This window comes from Betta splendens, chromosome 10 (assembly GCF_900634795.4).
Source record: "Betta splendens chromosome 10, fBetSpl5.4, whole genome shotgun sequence".
Classification (NCBI taxonomy): domain Eukaryota; kingdom Metazoa; phylum Chordata; class Actinopteri; order Anabantiformes; family Osphronemidae; genus Betta; species Betta splendens.
In genome coordinates, this window is record NC_040890.2 from 14,522,739 (window position 1) to 14,542,703 (window position 19,965).

The 19,965-nt window shown below is 47.2% G+C and overlaps 1 protein-coding gene across 1 annotated transcript; it reads left to right on the top strand.

Moving 5' to 3' along the window:
- The first annotated feature begins 1,192 nt into the window (after positions 1-1,192).
- apln (apelin) lies at positions 1,193-19,713 on the top strand. The gene is made up of 3 exons (XM_029165367.3): positions 1,193-1,772; positions 13,135-13,307; positions 15,683-19,713. Exons 1-2 carry the CDS (start codon positions 1,706-1,708, stop codon positions 13,299-13,301), a joined length of 234 nt encoding a protein of 77 aa, XP_029021200.1. The 5' UTR covers positions 1,193-1,705; the 3' UTR covers positions 13,302-13,307; positions 15,683-19,713.
- The last annotated feature ends 252 nt before the right edge of the window (positions 19,714-19,965 follow it).

Genomic DNA, 19,965 nt, shown 5'->3' on the forward strand with positions numbered 1-19,965 from the left:
CTCAGGGACCCGGGGCCTTTGGGAGACAATGGCCGGGCTGTGTGAAGCGGGAGCCGAGGGTCACAGGGCCCCACTTCTCAGGTCCACACCACCAAAGTGACTGTTTAGTGACAACACATAAAAAAGCAGTTGTCTTGAAGACCATGGTGTGTGTGTGTGTGGGGAGGGGTCCATTCATCATATGTCACTGAAGCCCTTAGAGGATTAAATATATGGGCCCAAAAGTGAATTGCTGACATGTAAACAGTATTTTAGTAACATTTTTATTGGTTGGTTAAGTTTGTATTTATTTAAATTGTTTAATTTACAGAATGCGGTTCCAGATCCACTTGTCTTATCAATAAATGCTGTAATAGGGCAGTGATTGTTTAAAACACACCAAATTCACGGCCCTTCCCAATGGTTTTCTTCTCCAGAAGGACTGTAGAAACGCGCCGCCTTGTTGTTTCTCAATGGCTCAACGCGATAAGAAGACTTGTTGTACCAAGGTACAGTTCTCACGATTCATGGCAAGAAATGCAACTTTCCTGTTTATTGTCTGATAAACAAGTAAAAAAACGCAAGTCGACTTATTTCACGGCGTCGCCGGGCGCTTGTTTTCGTGCCTCTTTTGTTCACGGGAAGAATATAATCTGTGCAGCAAAATAAAACAAATGGGTTCAGGGGCCGCGGGGCGAATGGGGCGAGCGATGGGACCGGGCCGGGCCTCGTACTGTAGGTTTTTTCCTGCGGTTCCTCCCAGTGTCACGGCCGCTAACTTCAAACGGCGCGAGTGATTTAAGCCGCGCCGCCGGTGAGACGAAGAATACTGTACGGAAGAAGGATCTGTACAGCTGGTGCCGATACAAAAGCAGGAAGGCATGAACCTCATCTCACACCTTCCCTTCTTTCATCTACTTCCCCTCATAAGCTGGTATTTTGATCCCCGGGTTCCTGGCAAGCAGCCCTGTTTGCAATTCAAAGAGTTTTCAACAAGAGCATCTGTTTAGGTATTATCATAAACCTGCATGCACCCCCACCCACCCTCGCTCGCCCCCTCCTCCCTCTCTCTCTCTCTCTCTCTCAGCACTTGCATGTTTGAGGCAAAGGGGAGGAGGGTGTCTGATAGTGGGGCGGAGGGAGGAAGGTGGGGGGGTTCTGTGACCCGGAGAGTCAATGATACATAAGCCACATGACCAGCTAGTCTCTTTATGCAGGGGCAAACAGGAGTCAAACTCACACACACACTCACACACACACGCCGACAGGCTGACTTCCAGCACGCTCGCAGCTGAACTTGGCTCACGCCGCCGCTTCTGTGGCGGAGAGAAAGAACACGCACCTCCGTGGGAGAGCGCAGATAAAGACGTGCCTTCAGTCTCGGAGCGGCGCTGTCACACGCTGATATCCAAATACGCATTTAGACGAATACACAGACACAGTCAGGGATCAGACACACACATGCCCACAAACTGACACACTCACTTCTGACACACACACAGGGGAGCGAATAGTCCCTCTCTCTCTCTCTCTCTCTCTCTCTCTCTTGCTCGCTCAGCTGCTCTCTCTCTCTCTCTCTCTCTCTCTCTCTCTCTCTCTCTCTCTCTCTCTCTCTCTCCCTCCCATCCACACACACACACATACACACACACACACACACACACACACACAAACCATTACAGTATATCAGCGAGTGACTAGCGGAGAGCCAGAGGGGAGTGCAGAAATGAATGTGAAGATCCTGACGCTGGTGATTGTGCTCTTGGTGTCTCTGCTGCGTTCTGCCAGTGCTGGTGAGTACAGGAGCGGCCAGCCTCGTCGCCAGCCGTCTCCCTCCGCTCGCGGTTTCTCTCTGTGTTTGCCTTGGGCTCGTGCAGGCAGCTGTAGTTGATCAGTTACCCAGCATGGTTAGCCTTGTGTGGGCTCTGAAAAGCAGGAATATCAGCACCTGGCTGTGTACAGTACTGCACTGCAGTGGTAATAGTGTCTGCTATTATACTGGCATGGCTTTTATGGGCAACTTCAATGTGGTTTGAGCATAAATTGACAATTTTCCTCCATGCCTCACCTTGATATCAGCTTGTAGGACCCAAATGTATTATATGGAGAGGCATTTATTGATGTACATTCATTTATGGAGCTGATGGACTGGATGCATGGGAGAGTAGACGCTGTTATGAAATATAAGATCTGCTTGGCATATGATGTGTTAGGTGGAGTGAAGCTGATTAATTTACGGCTTGATGTATTCCATCTGACCCGAGCGCTGTATGATTATTACATGACTGTGATTGTGCAGCCGAGCGACGCGGCACCTATACATGCACGCGTGCCTCCTGTGGTGATGATAATGAGGACTGTAATTGTTGGACGCATTGATAGGGGGGAAACACGGAGCCCAGACGCAGGCATCGTCTCCGGAGGGGCTCAGTCTTGATGCCTTGTCACAGTAAATTTCCGTAAAGTGGTGCTGCATCTCCGGAGCCATTGTTGGACTGTGTCTCTGTTCCACCGTGGACGTTGATTGTTGATATTTTGAACGAAGGCATTGACATGGGACGATTATACGGGGGGGTGGGTGGTCTGGGTATATTCGCTCTCATATAAGTAAAAGTATTCTGAGAAATGTGGTGGGTGGGTGGGGGTTAGTTTGGAGAGCGGAGGGCAGTCTGCAGATGTGATGCAGGTAGCGTTACGGTGAGAAAAAACAACAGTAAGGCCTGTGCAAATGTCTGGACCAGTCCTGGCTTTATCACCTGCCCACCAACTACACCGGCCGAGGACCCTGATGCTGAGACTCCCAAAAATAACGACTCCTGACAGTATGCCTCATACTGAGACTCCGTATAGGCTGTGTGTGCTCGGTGCGATACTGTGAGGACTTGGCGCTCGCTCGCAGGATGCCGTCCACCCCGCGCATCGATCCCGCGCTGCCCAGCACATTCGCCGCGGCGACGGCGCTATTTTGGGTGCGTGCACACGAGCAAAAGCGGGAAGCAATTATCTAGCATCCTGGTCAGTGTTGTTTTTCACACTCTGCTTGAGGCTAAGCATGCTCCATGCCTGAAAGCCCTCTGTGCTACTGTACACCGGCGACGAGGGGGGGGGGGGCTGCTTCGCCTCGGGCTTTCATGCGAGCGCATCCCTCTCAACGGCGTTCAAGTCGCCTGTGTGGCTCTCGCCCCCCCCCCACAACCCTCCACCACCCCCCGGCTGCTGCTGTAGTATCAGAGCTCCATTGACAGGGAGGAAGAGGCAGGAAGGGAGCGAAGGCGAGGAAGGGAGGCTCCGAAGGCGTCGATGGGTGTGGGGAGGGATGCTAGCTGGAGTGTGTCTGCGTAGCACAAGCCTCTGCTACAGTATGCGCTGTCGCGGGAAGGTGTCGGAAGAGGCTCTGCATGTAGGCAGTGGGTGTGAAGCCTTTCATCTTGAGACAAACGCTTTTCCAGTTCAGCGGGCTTTATCTCTCTCAGGCATCTGTGTGTGTGTACATGTGTGTGTCTGAAAAAAGATGAGACACACAGAGACAGTGTGTGTGTGTGTGTGTGTGTGTGTGTGTGTGTGTGTGTGTGTGTGTGTGTGTGTGTGTGTGTGTGTGTGTGTGTGTGTGTGTGTGTGTGTGTGTGTGTGTGTGTTTGTGTGCGTGTGCGTGTGCACATGCAGGAAGCAATGAATATAGATCTGAATCTGACTGATGCACTGTGGATTTGTCTGTGTCTGTATTTATGGACGTGTGTGCATATTAGCAAGTCCTGGCGCAACAGGCGATCCAGCTCAACAACATAATGCATCTTACAATATTCACTCAGTCCACTAAAAGAGCTACTGTGGCCTTCTCTATGTAATATTAGCATCCTTTAGCAGCGTACTTCAATTACCCATCCTTGAAAAGCACTCTGGCTCAGGAGTGGGCTCCAGCTTTAGACATGTGGTATCCATAATTCATCCCCGGGCTGATCGCTCTTCCTCCCTGTGTAACTCTTACGCCTAGTATATAAACAGTCCTCATTCTCAAGACCTTCCTGTGTCTTTCAAAGCCCTCTAGTAGGTATCAAAGCTTCAAAATGTTCCGCCGCCGAGACACCCTTCCAGTCGCCACTCGAGGGACGCGTGGAATAAAAACAGCAGCAGCTGGCTTGGATACGCACACGCACGCACAGAAGGTGCCAATGTTAGGTCAGGGTTGAACAGGTAGGCAGTGGTGAGTGTGAGCGGGGGCACGAGGCCCAGATCAGAGCAGCTACCTGGCAAAGAAATCGTCTGCTCGGAGTTGATTTAATGAGAGCTGTCAGCGGCGCTATTATTCCGTATTAAACTTTGATGTATTGTTGCTGGCTGCTCTGTGGTACCAGCATGCACGCGTCCTGTGCTGTTGTCAGCCCCGTTCAGATGCTGCGTTACAGGTCAAAGTACGGGGCTACAGCACTCATTAAAGCCCCTAGAGGCATAAAACACTGCAGCACTAGACTCTAGCTATTTGGTTAAACAACATCTATAGACCTTAACTAACCGTAACCCGGAAGCTTTAAATCATAATCCCAGGTCGTCTAATGTAAAGAAGGTGTTTGTGCCTGTGGATATGATCACGGTGGCTGTGAAGGAGCAAAAAGCAGGCTAAGCTTTTCCAGATGTCCACGCATAACACGAAAACAGTGGGCCAGCGCTTGTGTCAAAGGGGGGAAGCGGTGCAAAGGTTAGACGAGATTACGGAGAACGAGGAGTTTATTGTTTTTTTGTGGCCTCTACCTTCTGATCGCCGGCTGGGTTCGTGTCACAGGCGGGGGCAGATCAAATCTATTGCAAGACAAACTTGGATTTCCTCTCGATACAGCAGAGCCTGCAACATCGGCGGGGTTCATCTGCTGCAGACGCACACACACACACGCACGCACGCACGCACGCACGCACACACACACACACACACACACACACACACACACACACACACACACACACACACACTAAACAACCTTTGGGTTTGGGATATGAGTGACTTTTTTTCCTCTAGTTTGATGCATCTTCTTTATCTGATGGTTTTTAATAGTAGCACTACAACAAACAAAACCATGTTGGTTTGAAGTTTGACACTTTATACCATAAGATACTGATTTTCTATTACACCACTCACTATTTACCCTGTGGTGGTTACCGCTCCATGGCTCTGGGTGTGTTATGCTGTATTCACGTCATACTGTTTAGACCGTTACTACAAACAGCAGAAGAGAAATTGTATAGTGAATGTTTGCCGTGCTTCCCACTTGGCGGTGCGTCAACAAACTGTTGCGGATGCGACTATAACGGACCGCACATCTGCATCCAGGCACAATCCAAAATCAACACTAATACAAGCGTATGGGAATGTACGGTAAACAGAGCTGTGTAATGTTTGTATCCTGTTTCACCACTTAATAAACTGCTATGAATGGGGGACACAGGGAAATCAAGGCTGCTGAGGTGAGACTAATGGTGAAACAGGAAGTATTTTAATTGCTGGAGGCGAAATCAGAAAGTCCATCTATTAAGATTTTCTCAGCCACCGTATGCTGTTACCATAAAATTCCTTGAGAAAAGCTTGGTGCAGCTGCAGATTTAAGAGGGATGTTTTTCTATGATAAGCTGCTTCACATCTGTATAATATCACCCAATGTGAGCTTGGTTAATGGCAATCAATTGCCCTGAAGTGGTTGTGAGGAAGAGATTTGAGGAAAAATCATAACTCATTTGGTAGGGATATGAGGCTAACCTTTGGGCCGGCGCTCCCCGGGGAGCCCAACTGTTGAGGACTTTGGCATACGAGACTGCCGGGCTGCTGTAATGTAATTCAGAACTCTTTGAATGAATAAATCTACTCACTTAGATTTTCCCTCGAGAGCAAACGCAGTGAAGGGAAAAAGTAAAGGGGGAGTGAAAGAAAACGAGCCAAGGGACAGAAAAATAAAAGGGCAGACAGGAAGCGAGGCTATCTCAGAGCTGAGAGGTGGGCCCCTGTAAGTTCTCTGTGGCGGAGGAAGTCCCATCTGAGATCTCGCAGCTGGTGATCTGCTTCATCTTCACAGACTTCATATGTGGGGCAGTGACACTTAATGGTTGTAGAAAATATATCTGTTCCGCTTAATGTGCTGAGTTACTTGTAAATGTAACCCCGTCTCATTCCTCACGTGTATGTGTGCTGCGGTCCAGGCCCTCTTTGAGCTTTTGAGGGTATAAATCCACCATTTGGGCTTTGAGCAGTGGGGGCTGGGGTGGGAGGCCTGTGTTCACCAGATCTCGTGATCACCAGACCCTATCCTCAGGCCCAGGGCACTGGGTACGACTTAATTAGAGCCAGATATTTTCAAACAGCGCTCTGCTTTCCACCAATATTAATGTGATTTATGAGCCTCTCCTCAGCATTGGTACCTTTCTGACGGCTGTCCTGGCAGATCAGATTCCTGATCAAGATTTGAGTGGACACTTTTATGAATAGTCGGCAAAACCGCAGGATAAATATTGTGGTCGTTAGGAACGCAGGTGCTTTAATTACTTTCATGCTCAATTTACTGGGAGCCAGAATGCAGAATTATTACTTCTGCATGTTGCTTTAGAGGCGTCATTTGTGGTTCAGGTCCATACTTTGGTTGCTGTTGTTGAAGTATCAGTCAACTAAATGTGGCTAACGTCAAACCTCTGTAGGTGCTGCAATGCATCAGCGAGCTGTGCAGCTGCCTTTTGTCAGCTTGCTCTACTGGAAGTCACAGAGCGGAGTTCAATGCTGTGGAGATGAGTGTGGATCGGAGCTGTGGATGCTTCATTTAGCGATGCCCCCACTGGGATCCGCCTAAACCCAAAGCCTCAGGCAACAGCATGCGCACGCCGAGCGTTGTAAGAAGCCACGCTGCACCTCACAGGGCTTCAGAGCGTCGCGAACCTCATGTTATCGACTTCAATTAAAAAGGACTTGGAAAAATTCTTTAAATCCACAAACACAGAAAGCATCCATTATTCATCACTCTGACTTTTATCACAAATGTAATTGAGCCTAGGAGGCGACTTCACATGTTAGGACGTTGTTCAGGCATCCACTGATGAACAGACGAGGCCTCTGCTACTGAGGCTGCCTGCACCCAGAGCCCCTGAACATGAACAGATGTCTGTAGGAATAAAGCAAAACAATGTATGAGATTCATAAACATCCTCCACCGTGGAAACACTTGATATATATTTTTATAGCTGATGTAAACCTCTGACAAACACTGAACTTTGGCTCACCTGCAGCCCCATGCAGCGTGTGTTTCTTTGCCCAGTGTGTGTGTGATGAAACTGCTTACTACAGTTACAGTAGCATTGCATTCACTGCACCGCCCCTGAAGGTCTGCTTCAAAACCAGAACTGGATGCCACACATTATGTGTTAAACATGTAATATCTGTGGCTGCTGGTGACACCTTGTTCTAGTTACCTGTCCAGTGCAGCTGTCAGGGGTTAAGTGTCGGAGCTTTCCTCTGGTGGAGAGGTGACCCAGTCTAACGCAACGCTGCTCGTTTCCTTTAATAGTCCTCTATGCTACTGGGAACCGACAAGGTCTCCACATGCATTAAAAGCTGCAGTGAACCCGGGCGAGTGACGTTCCCGCTGCTCTCTCTGCTTCTCCCTTTCTCCCACGTCTCAAATGGGAGATGGCACGGAGGAGGAGGAGGATGGGAGGGGGGTGATGACACAGGAGAGGGAGGGGCTGTGGTTCCCGTGTGATTAGCGTGCCCATGGAAACGGATGCTTGGAGGATCCTTTTGCCCTTGACATGCAGTCTCCCGGGACCGGGGCAACGGCTGGTAGCCTCACCCAGCTCCTGCAGCTACCACGTGCACGGATGCACCCCGCTGAGCCCACGCCATTAAACGTGACACCCCGAATTATCCCCTTAAGGTCTCTACCGCTGGCTGCTGAACAGGCTGCGGTAACCTGGTAGCCACCGGTTCACCCCTGCAGCTGAAGTGTGATTGTGAATAAACCAACAGGCAGCCAAGTGGTGAGGGGAGTCAGTGGCTTCATTAGCTGGCTTCATGCGTCTGCCAGTCCTTTGAACTCGCAGCGCTCTGATCATACAGTAGCAGAGAATGCAGCCTCCAACCCCATCGTTTCATACACTTTCTGATTCAGGAGCATAAATAGCACTACACTTCACAGACGGCTGACTGATTCAAAGGGGATCTGAGAGAGCCAGACGCCGCACCGTTGCGGAGTTCGGTTGGTTTGTTTCTTAAGCTTATGTGCGTTTGGGGGGTGGGGGTTGCTTTCAGAGCGAACGCGACGAGGGGTTACGTTTAAACGCTGCAGGAATGGGGACAACTTTCCACGTACTTTGGTTTCCCCCGGTGGAGTTTGCGGAGACAAAGCCGGCCTTCAGCTCAGCCACAAGCGTAGCATTATCGCGGCTTAACAATGCTGCATATCAAGCAGTCCCCAGCAAAAATAAAAGAGTGCTCACAACCAAAACAACCCCCCCCCCCACAGCACCACTCCCCAGCCCCATTCAGAGGAACACTTTAAAAACAGCCGAGGTCGGACGGGGCTGAGCCAGAGCTCCTCTGCAGACAAATGTGCAGACTGAGGACCTGGTCAGTTTCAGCTGGCAGCGTCCTTCTTTTTGCTCGCCGTGCCTTTCATCGCGGCCGGGAAGTTGCCAATCGGGACCCCAGTTCGCACCGAGGCCCCACTGCTAGGCACGAGATAAGCAGCATTTACGAGATCAAAAAAAAATGTTGGATTGCGAAATGTGCACAACAAGAGACGACTTGCTTATCTACAGGAGGCACTGGTCCATATGAGCAGGCTGGAGGTGTGGGGATGGTGTCAGGTAGCGGTAGAACGTCGCACCACGTATTCTAGGTTAAAGGAATGTTGGGCCTGAATCTGGCACAATTAACACTCCTCATCCCTGGCTGAATAATCCTGATCCCGTAATGTGCTTATGCGGTGGGAAGCATCTGTGCCCGTGGCATGTGTGAGTGTACGTCTGTGGCATGGAGCTGCTGAGGGAATTAGGAGCTAAAGCTACTGCTCTCCTTTTAGTGAATGAAGGAGGGAGGCACACAATGGAGACAACAGGCCTGATCCTCCAACGTCATGGTAATAACCATGGCTACACACACCAGGGAATTTATTCTTCCTCTCTCCCACTAACACAAATATTGTTCTGTCATCCTTCATAGCACGCACACACACACAAACACACTTACTGTGTTTAGCTACCTACACACAGAAGACAAATAAAGCTGCTGAATATATGTTGCTGTGCATGTCTAGCAAATGCTGCATGCTAATGGTAATCATTGTTTTGTTGCTATGTGATCTTGTGCATAATCTAGTATTCATAAATTATTTGGACATATTTATTCTGACACTAGTACAGTAGATATTGAGACATCCTAATAATATTAAGCGATGACTATTCATGGACATCTGTACATTTTCCTATTTGGCACGTTGCTATTAAAATGTTTTTCTGGAGAAAACGGCTTTGATAAGAAGTGCCAAAGCCATTAAGGTGGGCACCGTGAGTCTGTAGACATCTGCATACCAATCCATCCAGTATCATTAATATTTCAGCTAAGACAAAAGCGGTGGATCAATCGGCTGACTGACATCTATACAACTGGCCTAAAACCCCCATCATCGACTGTAAGAGGAGAGTTTTTAAATTGTAGCATTCAGACAGTAGGGACCATGTATACAGTACACAGCATTACCTTTCTTTGGCAGTGATTCGCTCCCATTCTCACGGTCGGTAGCTCCATGCGTCAATATACGTCTAAACAAACGTCATGGGACAGAGGCAGAAGCAATGAAGGTACAAAATAAGACCCAAGGAGATGATATGCATTTGGGAAAGTCAGCCAGCTAAGAAAATAGATCAATGAGTTCGTCATCTGTGTGACTGTGAGTAATGAGCTGCTGTAGACAAGTGGAGGACAGCGTGTTAATTTGCAGCGACACAGAGAAAATCAAACACAACAGGATTTAAAATGCTTGGTTGCGCATGTTTACATTGGATTCAATCGCTTCTAAACCTTACGAAGCGCTGAGTGCTTGTTTTCTGGCGTCGCAGAGGGTGGTACAGTTTAATCTCCTATGTCATGGTAGCAGGGAACCTGCTGCCAGAGCTGCGTTTGGGTGCAGACATTTGTTGTGTAGTCTTTTTGGCAGTCGACACACACAAATCGGTTTTGCAGCTATTAATAAGCGTCTCTGGCCAATTCGCCGCGCTTTCCGTGATGCCGTATTGACACAGTTCCATGATATACACGCTGCTGTTGCCAGCCACGAGGGCAGCTGCTGAACCTGGCTTTGACCCAGAGGACCGGCGCTTCGCTACTGCGGCCGGACGGACAAGCTCTGGAAGATGTATGTGTCTCCAGGCCCCGCCGATGCGCTGCTGGGGAGTCAACAGGGATAAGCTGTCAGTTTTCCACTGTCTGCGGGGCCATTAGGGGACGGAGAGCCAGCCATTTGACAAAGCCAACAAAACAGATATCACCTTCAGAAGCAGCAGTAAAACTAGGGCAGGGAATTAGGGAGCAGGCAGATATTCATCATGAGTCTGGAGACTGGCCAGTTTCTGACAGTGCTTCCCATCCTGACCACCTCTTTGTATCCTCTCCTGTCCATTGACTTCTTTTTTAGCGGGGTGTGACGATGCAAACACGGCTAGTGGGAATAACCAGGCATTCCTGAAATTCCCTCCTTATTAAACTTTAATTAGGGAATTACCAAGTGTAGAAAGATGTTTTCAGATTTGGTGGCAAGAGGGCACAACCGTGGCTCCAAGGTCACCAGGCACAGAGATAAGACTGTTGTGGAACATGTGTTTTCCTGCATTGTGTTGTTTTACCGTATGGGAAAAGCTCAAATGGGATATAACTGGACTGGATCCAATTCCAGAGCAATAAGATAGTGGAGATATACTTGTTTATGGAGATAAAGCAGGCATTATCCAGTGATAACCAATCATAGAAACGATCTGAAGGTCTATATGCAACAGATGCTCCCACTTTCTATTTCTGAGTAGTCCAATACAGATAGCTAGTGATAGCTGCTGCTCTAAGTCCCGCACTGAAAGGCTTTCTCCACTGCTGCAACAGTTAATCTATACTGCCTGTGTTATCACTGGGGCCCGGCTTATTTTTAGCAGCTTTCATTACACTTTTCCGTCCCGTCGCCTGATTGGACGGGTTGGGATTCGTCAGGAGAATCGTCGCTCCTGTCGAACCCCGCTGCCGAGCGGCGGCTGACAGCTTGCCATGGCAGGAGACATCTAAATTGTCTCATTATTGACCCGGGATGTGACAGTCTGAGCCACCCAGAGAGGAGCGGCGGAGCAGCCACAATCGCTCCGCCATCCGGCGCTGCAGCGGGTTTGCGACTCGTGCGGTCGGTGAACGAGGGCATGTGTTTCCAGCGTGTGTTAAACGGGCCCATCACACGGGCGCCAGCTGCTGTGCTGTAGTTACTGCAGGTATTAATGAGACACTTAGGCTCATGTTGAATGATTAAATGTCCCGCTTCTTACCTTTTCAAAGCCGGGTTGTGGTGATTTATGGTACGTTGGAGACAACAATCCACCGACTAAATCCTGTTAATGCAGAGGCACCTGCCATGCGAGCGGACACAAAGTGACAGAGTACGGCCTTTAATTCTGTCTATTACTGTGACTCCTGTTCAAAATCTGCACTCAAAGCCCCGGGTTATGAAAGAAACAAGCCAAATGCCTTCGAAATGTCCTTCGTTCCCTGTATAAGTGGAACAATAACAAAAGGATAATGTGAAGATTAGTGTTCCTGGGGGCAAAGATGGACTTTAGATGCAGAAATATTCCAGACTTTCCCTGCTTCAAATGAATTACGCCACTGTTCAGCCACAAATGCAGCATGTAATGTGCTCGTGGAGGAAGCTTAGTGTGGAAATGGAACTTGAGAAGTCTGGCGTTTCGGGGATGTGCACTGACAGCATCCAGCGGGCCGCCTGACTTAGACGTGCGCTCCACCACCGCTCAGGCCTCAGAGCTGAAGAGCCCCTTCTGTTTACTCTGCTCTACAGTGTTGTTCTTTCCAAAATCTCACCCATAACGCCACGGCTGAGGGTCAGCATTTAAGAAATGCCGACGAGAGGATGCTCTTGAAGAAAGATGATCTGTATTGAAACAAAGTGGTCTTGGCTTTTAGACAAGCATGAGATTTCTGAATGCTGTCAACAGTTTTTTTGTGTGGGTTTTAATCAACCTCCACGTTCATACTTGCCTTTTGAGGTAGCTGCAATCTGGACATTTAGAGAGACTCCATTTAAGTATGTAATAGTATTTATTTGCATCTTCAAGGCTCCATCTTAGTCTAAGAAAGTCTGATAATAATTACAAAAATATGTCACTAAATAAGTAATACTACTTTTGTTTGCTTTTACTGAGATTTGACTGGACTTCAGAAGTGTCTGTAGTGTGAAAGATCACCCAAGTAAAAGATCCCATTACAAGGAAAAGATCTGCAGTTAGAAAAAAATGGGGATCTCCAAGAGGTGGTCTTTCAGTTTACAATAGGTTAAAAGGTCGTCGGGACACATGAGGTGGGCCCAACCATTTGGAAAAAAGGGGCTTAAGCGGATCAGGGCACACTTATTGAGAGATGACTGAGAACATCTGGGATCACTCTCGAACACAGCCGCGCTCACACAAACCTCGGACGTTCGCACACATCCTGCGCGAGACACGGTGCTGTTAAACTTATCTCCAATCGGGGATCAAACACTGCGACAGGATGCACCTCCACAAGGCGCAAGTGCTGTGTGGGGTTTGTAATCTTTATGGCGAGTGAGCGAGACATGAGACATGAGGGTTTGGGTTTCAGGCTCTAGCTAAGCTGTGACTATCTGCTGTAGTTTGGGTCCACCACACTCACTTAATGAACTGAGATTCCGGGTGGGCTCAGAGAGGCCCCACCACACATTTATCTGTGCGTGTCTCTCGTTTCCTCATCCATTACCACTGTGATCCTTCTGTGGATCTTTTCCTCTGGCACTGATGGACGTGCAATCAAAATGTGATATCCTCCGCGAAAAGCGATAATAGCTGAAAGTGCTGGCGAGATCCTCCCTGGGAATCTAATCAGGTGTCTCCCCCCGTGTTCTCCAGGTCCCATGGCCTCCACGGAGCACGGCAGGGAGCTCGAAGAGGCGGCTGCGGTTAGAAAAATGGTCCAGCAGAACGGCGCGAGGGCCGGTCAGACCCACAGACCAGCCGGCTGGAAGAGGAGACGCCCACGGCCCCGTCTCTCCCACAAGGGGCCCATGCCGTTCTAGAGCAAGGTGAGCCTGCAGCGGAGCACGGTTTGTTACCACTTTGACGGCGCGACAGCGCCGTCAAAGTGGTAACAAAGAAAAACAGTCAGTGTTCTACGTGTTCCACCTTGGATCGCGGATCTTCTCTGTGTTTGTAAAGGGGCCAATTTCCTGTACAGTCAGAACTACTCACTTCTACAGCGATGATGAGCAGAAGCTCTTCCCCAAAAATTCATTCATAACTGCTGACTATAATTCCATGGAGTCGTACCTCTCGTATCTCTGATGACGAATCAGAGAAGAACCCAAACTCTTACGGCAACACTGGAAACTCAGAGTGCATTCCAACACAAGGATGTTATTGTTGGCACTGAACAAGGTTACTGGGCTTTACTCTACCAGCTATTACATTTAGGGCTACGTCCTTTGAATCAGTTCATCTCGGCTCATAATAGTACAGTAATTAAAACCGCTTTCCCAAAAATAATACTTTGAAGAGTTGGGTTTCCTCCATGTAATGCTCTTCATCACACGAATGTTTTACTTGACATTATGTAAAATCTCATCTGACATCAGACATAATATTTTACTTTCAACTTCTCACGTTTTGATTTTCTCTTCTCAACCAAAGAAAACTTGCCGCGTTTATATACAAACAGATCACACTTCACGTAGAAAGTAAAGTAAGCAACATCCAATAAAACATCCCATTTACAGCACATATACTGTAGTCTAAACTTGTCTTTGCAGCCTGCTAATGTTTGCATGTAGCTGTGAACCATAAGGATCCACACACATCTGTCCCAGACACTCAGAGACAGGCGAACCTGAGCAAACACAATAAGCCAGCAGGGGGTGGCGGCCATACAACACGACCTCCAGAGGGCCGCCATAAATCACAGCTAGTTAATCAGTTTTCATCAAAAAGACGCTTGGACGCTCTGTTCTCTGAAGCAGCCTATCAGGGTGTAGAGTCTACCGTGAGTCATTTTATTTCGGGACAAAGCTGGCCTCCTTTTTAAACTTGCCCCAGCTTTCAATAAAAGCCTCCGGATTCTCAAAGGTGAAAACAATAGTAGTCGGGGCAATGAGCGCCTAAAGAGGCGATTCCTGGGTCTCCCAATTAAATGTGAGAATCCTTCCTGAGGAGCGAGTTGTCAGAGCTTGTGATCAGTGCTGGACACACAATACGGCAGCTTCAGGAAGTTGTGAAACTCTGTAAAAGTGAATGGCTCAGTGCCTAACAATGCCGACCACTTAACCCACATCATGCTGACGACTTCCTTTTCTTGTCCGCTTCCCACTCTAGCACCTCTCATTCTTATTAACTTCATAGTTGACCTCGTTCAAGGATTCCTCTCTATGCCACGCCAACCTGAATTTTAGTGATAACTCCACCAGCCTCCACTGAGCGTGTGATCCAAAGATTTAACAGAATGACCTGAAGAATTAACAGGATTTTGTTTAAATCTGAAGGTAATGACTAAAATCTAATGACTGCATTGTTATAATAAAAGTAAAGGCAATAAGACAATAATTGACATGACAGTGTTCATCCTGCAGCCGTTTCCTGACTCCTCATTTTGATGCCAGAAGCAGCTCCGATTTTATTCCCCTCGACACCTGAATGAACATTTGACCATTTCATTATTACACTTTCCAGATGTCTCAACTCAGAAAAGAAGAATAGCAACCTAGGTCATCTCTTTTTAGCATCTGATTAGACCCAGATTCAAACCTGTTGCTACAGCTTTTGGATCCGAGCCATTCCAGTGACTGTCTACAAGACGACTCATAAAACACAGAGTCAAACCCACGAGCAATTTACGAAAAGCCCTTGAGACTCCGAGTGTGAGAAAGCTCAGTGAATGAGTCTAAAAGAACAGAATTCCTCCCGTGGCCTCCACCCACCGTACGATATGACTGCGGCATCATACTGAGATCATACCGAGGACACAAGCAGCACAAAGGACAAAAACAAACAGCAGCACAAGTCAGCAGAGATTAGACAGACCACGCTGTACGTCAGTTGGTGAGGGATTACATGACTACAGAAATAAGGCATCTTATCACTGGCTCTCATCACCGACTGAACCTTGTTGTCATGCAACAGAGCTTACATCATCTGAAATCTCGTGAAATTATCACAGGAACGGAGAAGATAAAAGACTTCCTCATTGTCGAGCAGTACCGTAAGCCGGTGCCGGAGCATAATATATAATGTTGGTCTTGTCTTACTTAGCGAGACACACAATAGGCTATTCTTTACTTTACTTTTCAGGGGCTGCCCTTGTCTTGTTTGTGGGCTCGTCTTATCACAGAGCAATCTGAAATGTCTGCATCGTGTATGTTTTCAGAAACACCTGCTGATGAAAGTGCCCGTGTTGTGTTTCTGTTCGCAGGCACTGCTTTGAGCGCCCTCCCCCAGGTTCTGATTTCTATGCTCTTCCTTTGCCTTGGGGGGCCTTGCAATGACGGGCCTTCGCTTGCCCAGCCCGAAGAGTGATGTCCATAGCACCTGCTGGTTCTTCAAGCAACTCTGTCCACAAAAAAATCAGGACAAGCCGCTCACCCTCAGCTCTAGGAGGAATTGGGGACAGGGAAGGGGGGGTGGGGGGTATTGAGCCCGAGCTGTCCGACTCTATTTCTCTGTCTCTCTCTTTCTGTTTCTCTCACTCCCTCACTACTTAACTATCTAATTTCCAAAGTGTTTTTTTTATTTTCCTATTATTTGCTTAATCGAGCCCGATCTTAGCAAATCTCCCCGAGTGTTTCACACACTTTGCATGACATGTGGTGAAGAGGGAGCCCGGTCAAAACAATCTGAGTCCTAAAGCATCTGACACTTCTCCACAGTGTGATATTCCCGTCCTTCCGATCCAAGGTTACTGCAGCTGATTTCTTTGCTGTGTAGCTAATTGCTGGCTTTAATAGCAGGAGAGTGCGCCGATCATAAAGGGGAGCGATGTCGACAACAAATGGGAAAGAGATGTTTCGGATGACGGAAGAAAATCACAGGCTTCGTGTTTTAAGATGAAAGAGCAGGAACGTCACACCTGAACAACATAATCATTGATTAATTCTCATCATTAATGGTGCTTTGTGAGGTTCCAACAACAGTTTGTCCACATGCAAAGTAACGTTGGACTGAGAGGAAAGTACACATGGTCAAAACAATCTCTTTACTGTAAGCGACAGAGTACTTCCTTCATTTAGGAGATTCTTTAATCCAAAGTTTCTGAACTCATTACCATCTTAAGGGGGTTCACTGATAACTAGCCCCACCTTGGATGAGTCCTTTAACCCCAAAGCCCGACCCCTAGCCTCCTCACCACACCGCTGCCCTGCGCAGCTGCTCTACACGACTGTTAACTGGCAACGGGGTGGGCCGCTCCACCGGCGGGCCGCCTTGCCTCTTAATGAAGTGCCAAATAATAACCTTCTCCGCGATGCTGCCAGGAACAAAGTAATGAAAGGTTAGGGAGAAACGCATTACCTCTTCTTCAAAGTCTTGATACACTGACGCATTATGCATGTTCCATTTCTGCAAACAGAACTCCCACCTGAGACAGCGCTAGCATGGAGGACACGTTGAATTAGAGCAAATGAAAAGAACATTAGCACAGCAAATATGCCACCAGGTCGGACCCTTTGACCGATACCTTTCACTGACAAATGCTATGCCTTTCCATCGTACTGGAATAAATTCCTATTTATGTTTATTTCTGTGTTTTATTTCTTTTTTTCTCAGGGTGCTGTTATAGAGGCTTGTACTACAACATTTATTTAATAAGACACATACAATACATTTAAAGCTTATATAAACATATTTTCGTATACTGTATCTTTTATCTCCCTCTATGTATTCAACAATATAGCCATGTATCGGACTCAGTTTCCCCATATTTCGTTGCGTACAGTTGCCTTTCTCCACGGCACAGGTGGTCGCGGCTTTGATCATTACGCTCATTAAATCCCGGAGTTAATCTTTCTCAGATGGATCTCCCCAAGGCTGGCCAGGGCCACTTAGTCTGGGCTTATTGTTGAACACGCTCAGATTGAAACCCCCACCCCCCCTCCGCCTCCAACCTTCAAACCCCTGCCGATCCAGAGCGTAGCCGCTTCGCAAATTAAAAACCCAACCTGTAGAGCGGAATAGGTGCTCAAAAACCGCTTCCTGCTTCTAGGGAGGAATTCGATTTCGGTCCACGGGGATTTAATCAGTAAACACCGTGTGCGGAGTCAGTCTGGACCAAATAAGCAGGCGACTGGCAGGTTAATGTAGATTTTCAACACCTTTTCCCTCTCGCCATGTCTCATGCAAATACTATAATAAAATGCAGAGTCTCCTCAGTCACAGCATGAGAAGCTTTTATTAAGACAGCATCTAAAATCACAGTGGTAATCCACCCAGCCTTGCTCACCTTGATTAAAAATGTATTAAATCCTAGGGCACTGTGAAGAGTAATAATTTCAGTTCCACCATTATTTTTTCATACCCGCTCAGACAGAGATGTAGATTTCATTAATGCTCCTTGGGAGTGAGATGTATTATTGGGGAAGAGAGTAGGAGGATATGAGCTTGGGATAGAAGTTCAAAGTCGCAGGAGATGGGATGCTGGAAGTAGACTGGGTCACGACAAAGGGGTTCAAATCAATATTTCCCCATCTCAGAAGTTACTGTTATGGAGCCGAGCAACGTCTGTATCCGCACTGTTCTTCATGAATGTATCCTCACCATCTGCACCAGCCATGCTGCCCTTTCAGAGACCAGAGCAAACCGATGTTTATGGAAAGCACCATTTTAATTTTGGGCTGATTATCATTTGAATCCAAAAAAACAAAAGCCAAATATCGCGCTGACCCAAAGCCTCCAGTGTCAACGAGTCTGAACAAATAGACGTGGCTTTGCTCCAAGACTTCTCTGCATGGGTTCGCAAGGCTGCACTTTTGCAATTCCATTATGCTGCTGGAAACATACACCCTGAAAACAAGAGTCTCTTGGTATGGAATGGTTTTCCAGTGTATTGTGACAATTTTGTCTGATTCTTGTCTAGCTGGTTGTCCAAAGCTTACTTTTTGAATACAGTGTGAAACGGCTGTATCTTTTGTGGATGTAACAAAATAGAAAAGTAGTCTGCAGCACAATATGTCGTGGACACGTGAAAGCTTTCAGGCGTTCTTTTCTTGTAGATCATAGCCCACAGCCCTCCCCTGCACATCAGGTTAATGGGCCTTGTGGTGTGGAAGGACAAGCACGTCCAGGCTCAAACTGAAATGGTAAACCAATACATTATGCTTGAGGAGCAAAACCATTTTCCTTAATGGTCTATTCCAGCAAGGCTTACACAAGAGAAGCAGTTCCTTTCCTCTCAGTGTTTCCTCTCCAGTTCCTCCTGTGACCATCACAAGGCCTGAGTAATGTTCCTATGCACTTGTTAGCATGTTTTCCTGGTAGAAAAATGTTTGTTCCGACAACTTGCCCCCTGTGTTTAGTTCTTTTCGTCCGAATGCATTTGGCTGGGAGTGGGGATGAGCCGAGAGATAGAATATTCGTTCCTGTCAGAGGTTAAACTAGGCAAGCAGCAGATCTGAGGCAATGAGCCCCACGTGAAGAGATCCAAAAAACACAAGGTTTTATGTTTTGCCCCAGTGTCAGTCATTGCTCTCAGATACGATTAGTTCATGGCTAAATTCTTTGTTCGTTGAGGGAATACACATTCCAAGGTTTTAGCTCGTGAAGCTCTCACTGTATCAACTGTATCCAACTGTATCACGTGGCTGCCTGTGGGATCAAAAGGCTGATATTCAATCCAGCGCATTCGCACGTTTCCCCCGGCCGGCCCGTCCGAAGGATAACTAGATTTTAACTCCCGGGGGAAACAACTGCGATCTGTCATTATCTTCGCTTCCTACACCCAGACTAGGACAGGCCCCTCCCGGCTCGAATGCAACAGATTCTCTCCATCTACGTAGCCGCTGTGTGTGAGATCAGCTAGATTCAGAACAATCTCAGCAGAGATTCAGTCTGTGGGCTTACACGCCATAGCAACAGTGTTACTAGGTCTCAAGCAGATTCCATTTAAAAGACAATGTATTACTCCTGAAACTTATATTCTGTTCATGGTGTGTGCTCATATTACTCACCAGGCCAAATGTACAGTCCCTGTCTCTGTTTTGATGTTGAACTGGGCAAAAATAAATGACATAAATAAATAAATAAATAAAACAAGTGTATCAGAAATGGTTGAAATACTGTGTACATATTTGACCTTTTGGTTTCTAATTTATAAAAGATAAGCTTTAGCTCTTGGAGTACTTATTTTATTTTTCCTTTCATGCGTAGCTTTGTGTTTTTATTTTCTATTTCTGTAAAGTGTGTAAATATATCTTTATGATAATAAGTAATATTAAAAATCTTATTTTAAGAAAACCCTGTGTCATTTCTTTTTTGGTAAATGAAAATGATTGTACAGCTGCACTGGATGAGACTTCCAGTGCACCTCATGCTTAAATACTTATGTTACAGTATTTATAATAATAATTGCACAAACAGTAGTTTGTGCAATTATTTCTATGCCACAGTTTGCATTCCAGCACTTATACCAGCTATGTATGGCTAATTTTAGATCATAACTCCTGAAAGAGCCATTGCAACTTATTCTGAGTCTGCACCAACATTAAG

Bases quoted from the DNA above. Each gene is read 5' to 3' on its own strand.
- apln (XM_029165367.3), top strand. From the start codon at position 1,706: ATGAATGTGAAGATCCTGACGCTGGTGATTGTGCTCTTGGTGTCTCTG. The intron at 1,773-13,134 runs GTGAGTACAGGA...CGTGTTCTCCAG, and splicing joins GCTGCGTTCTGCCAGTGCTG to GTCCCATGGCCTCCACGGAG.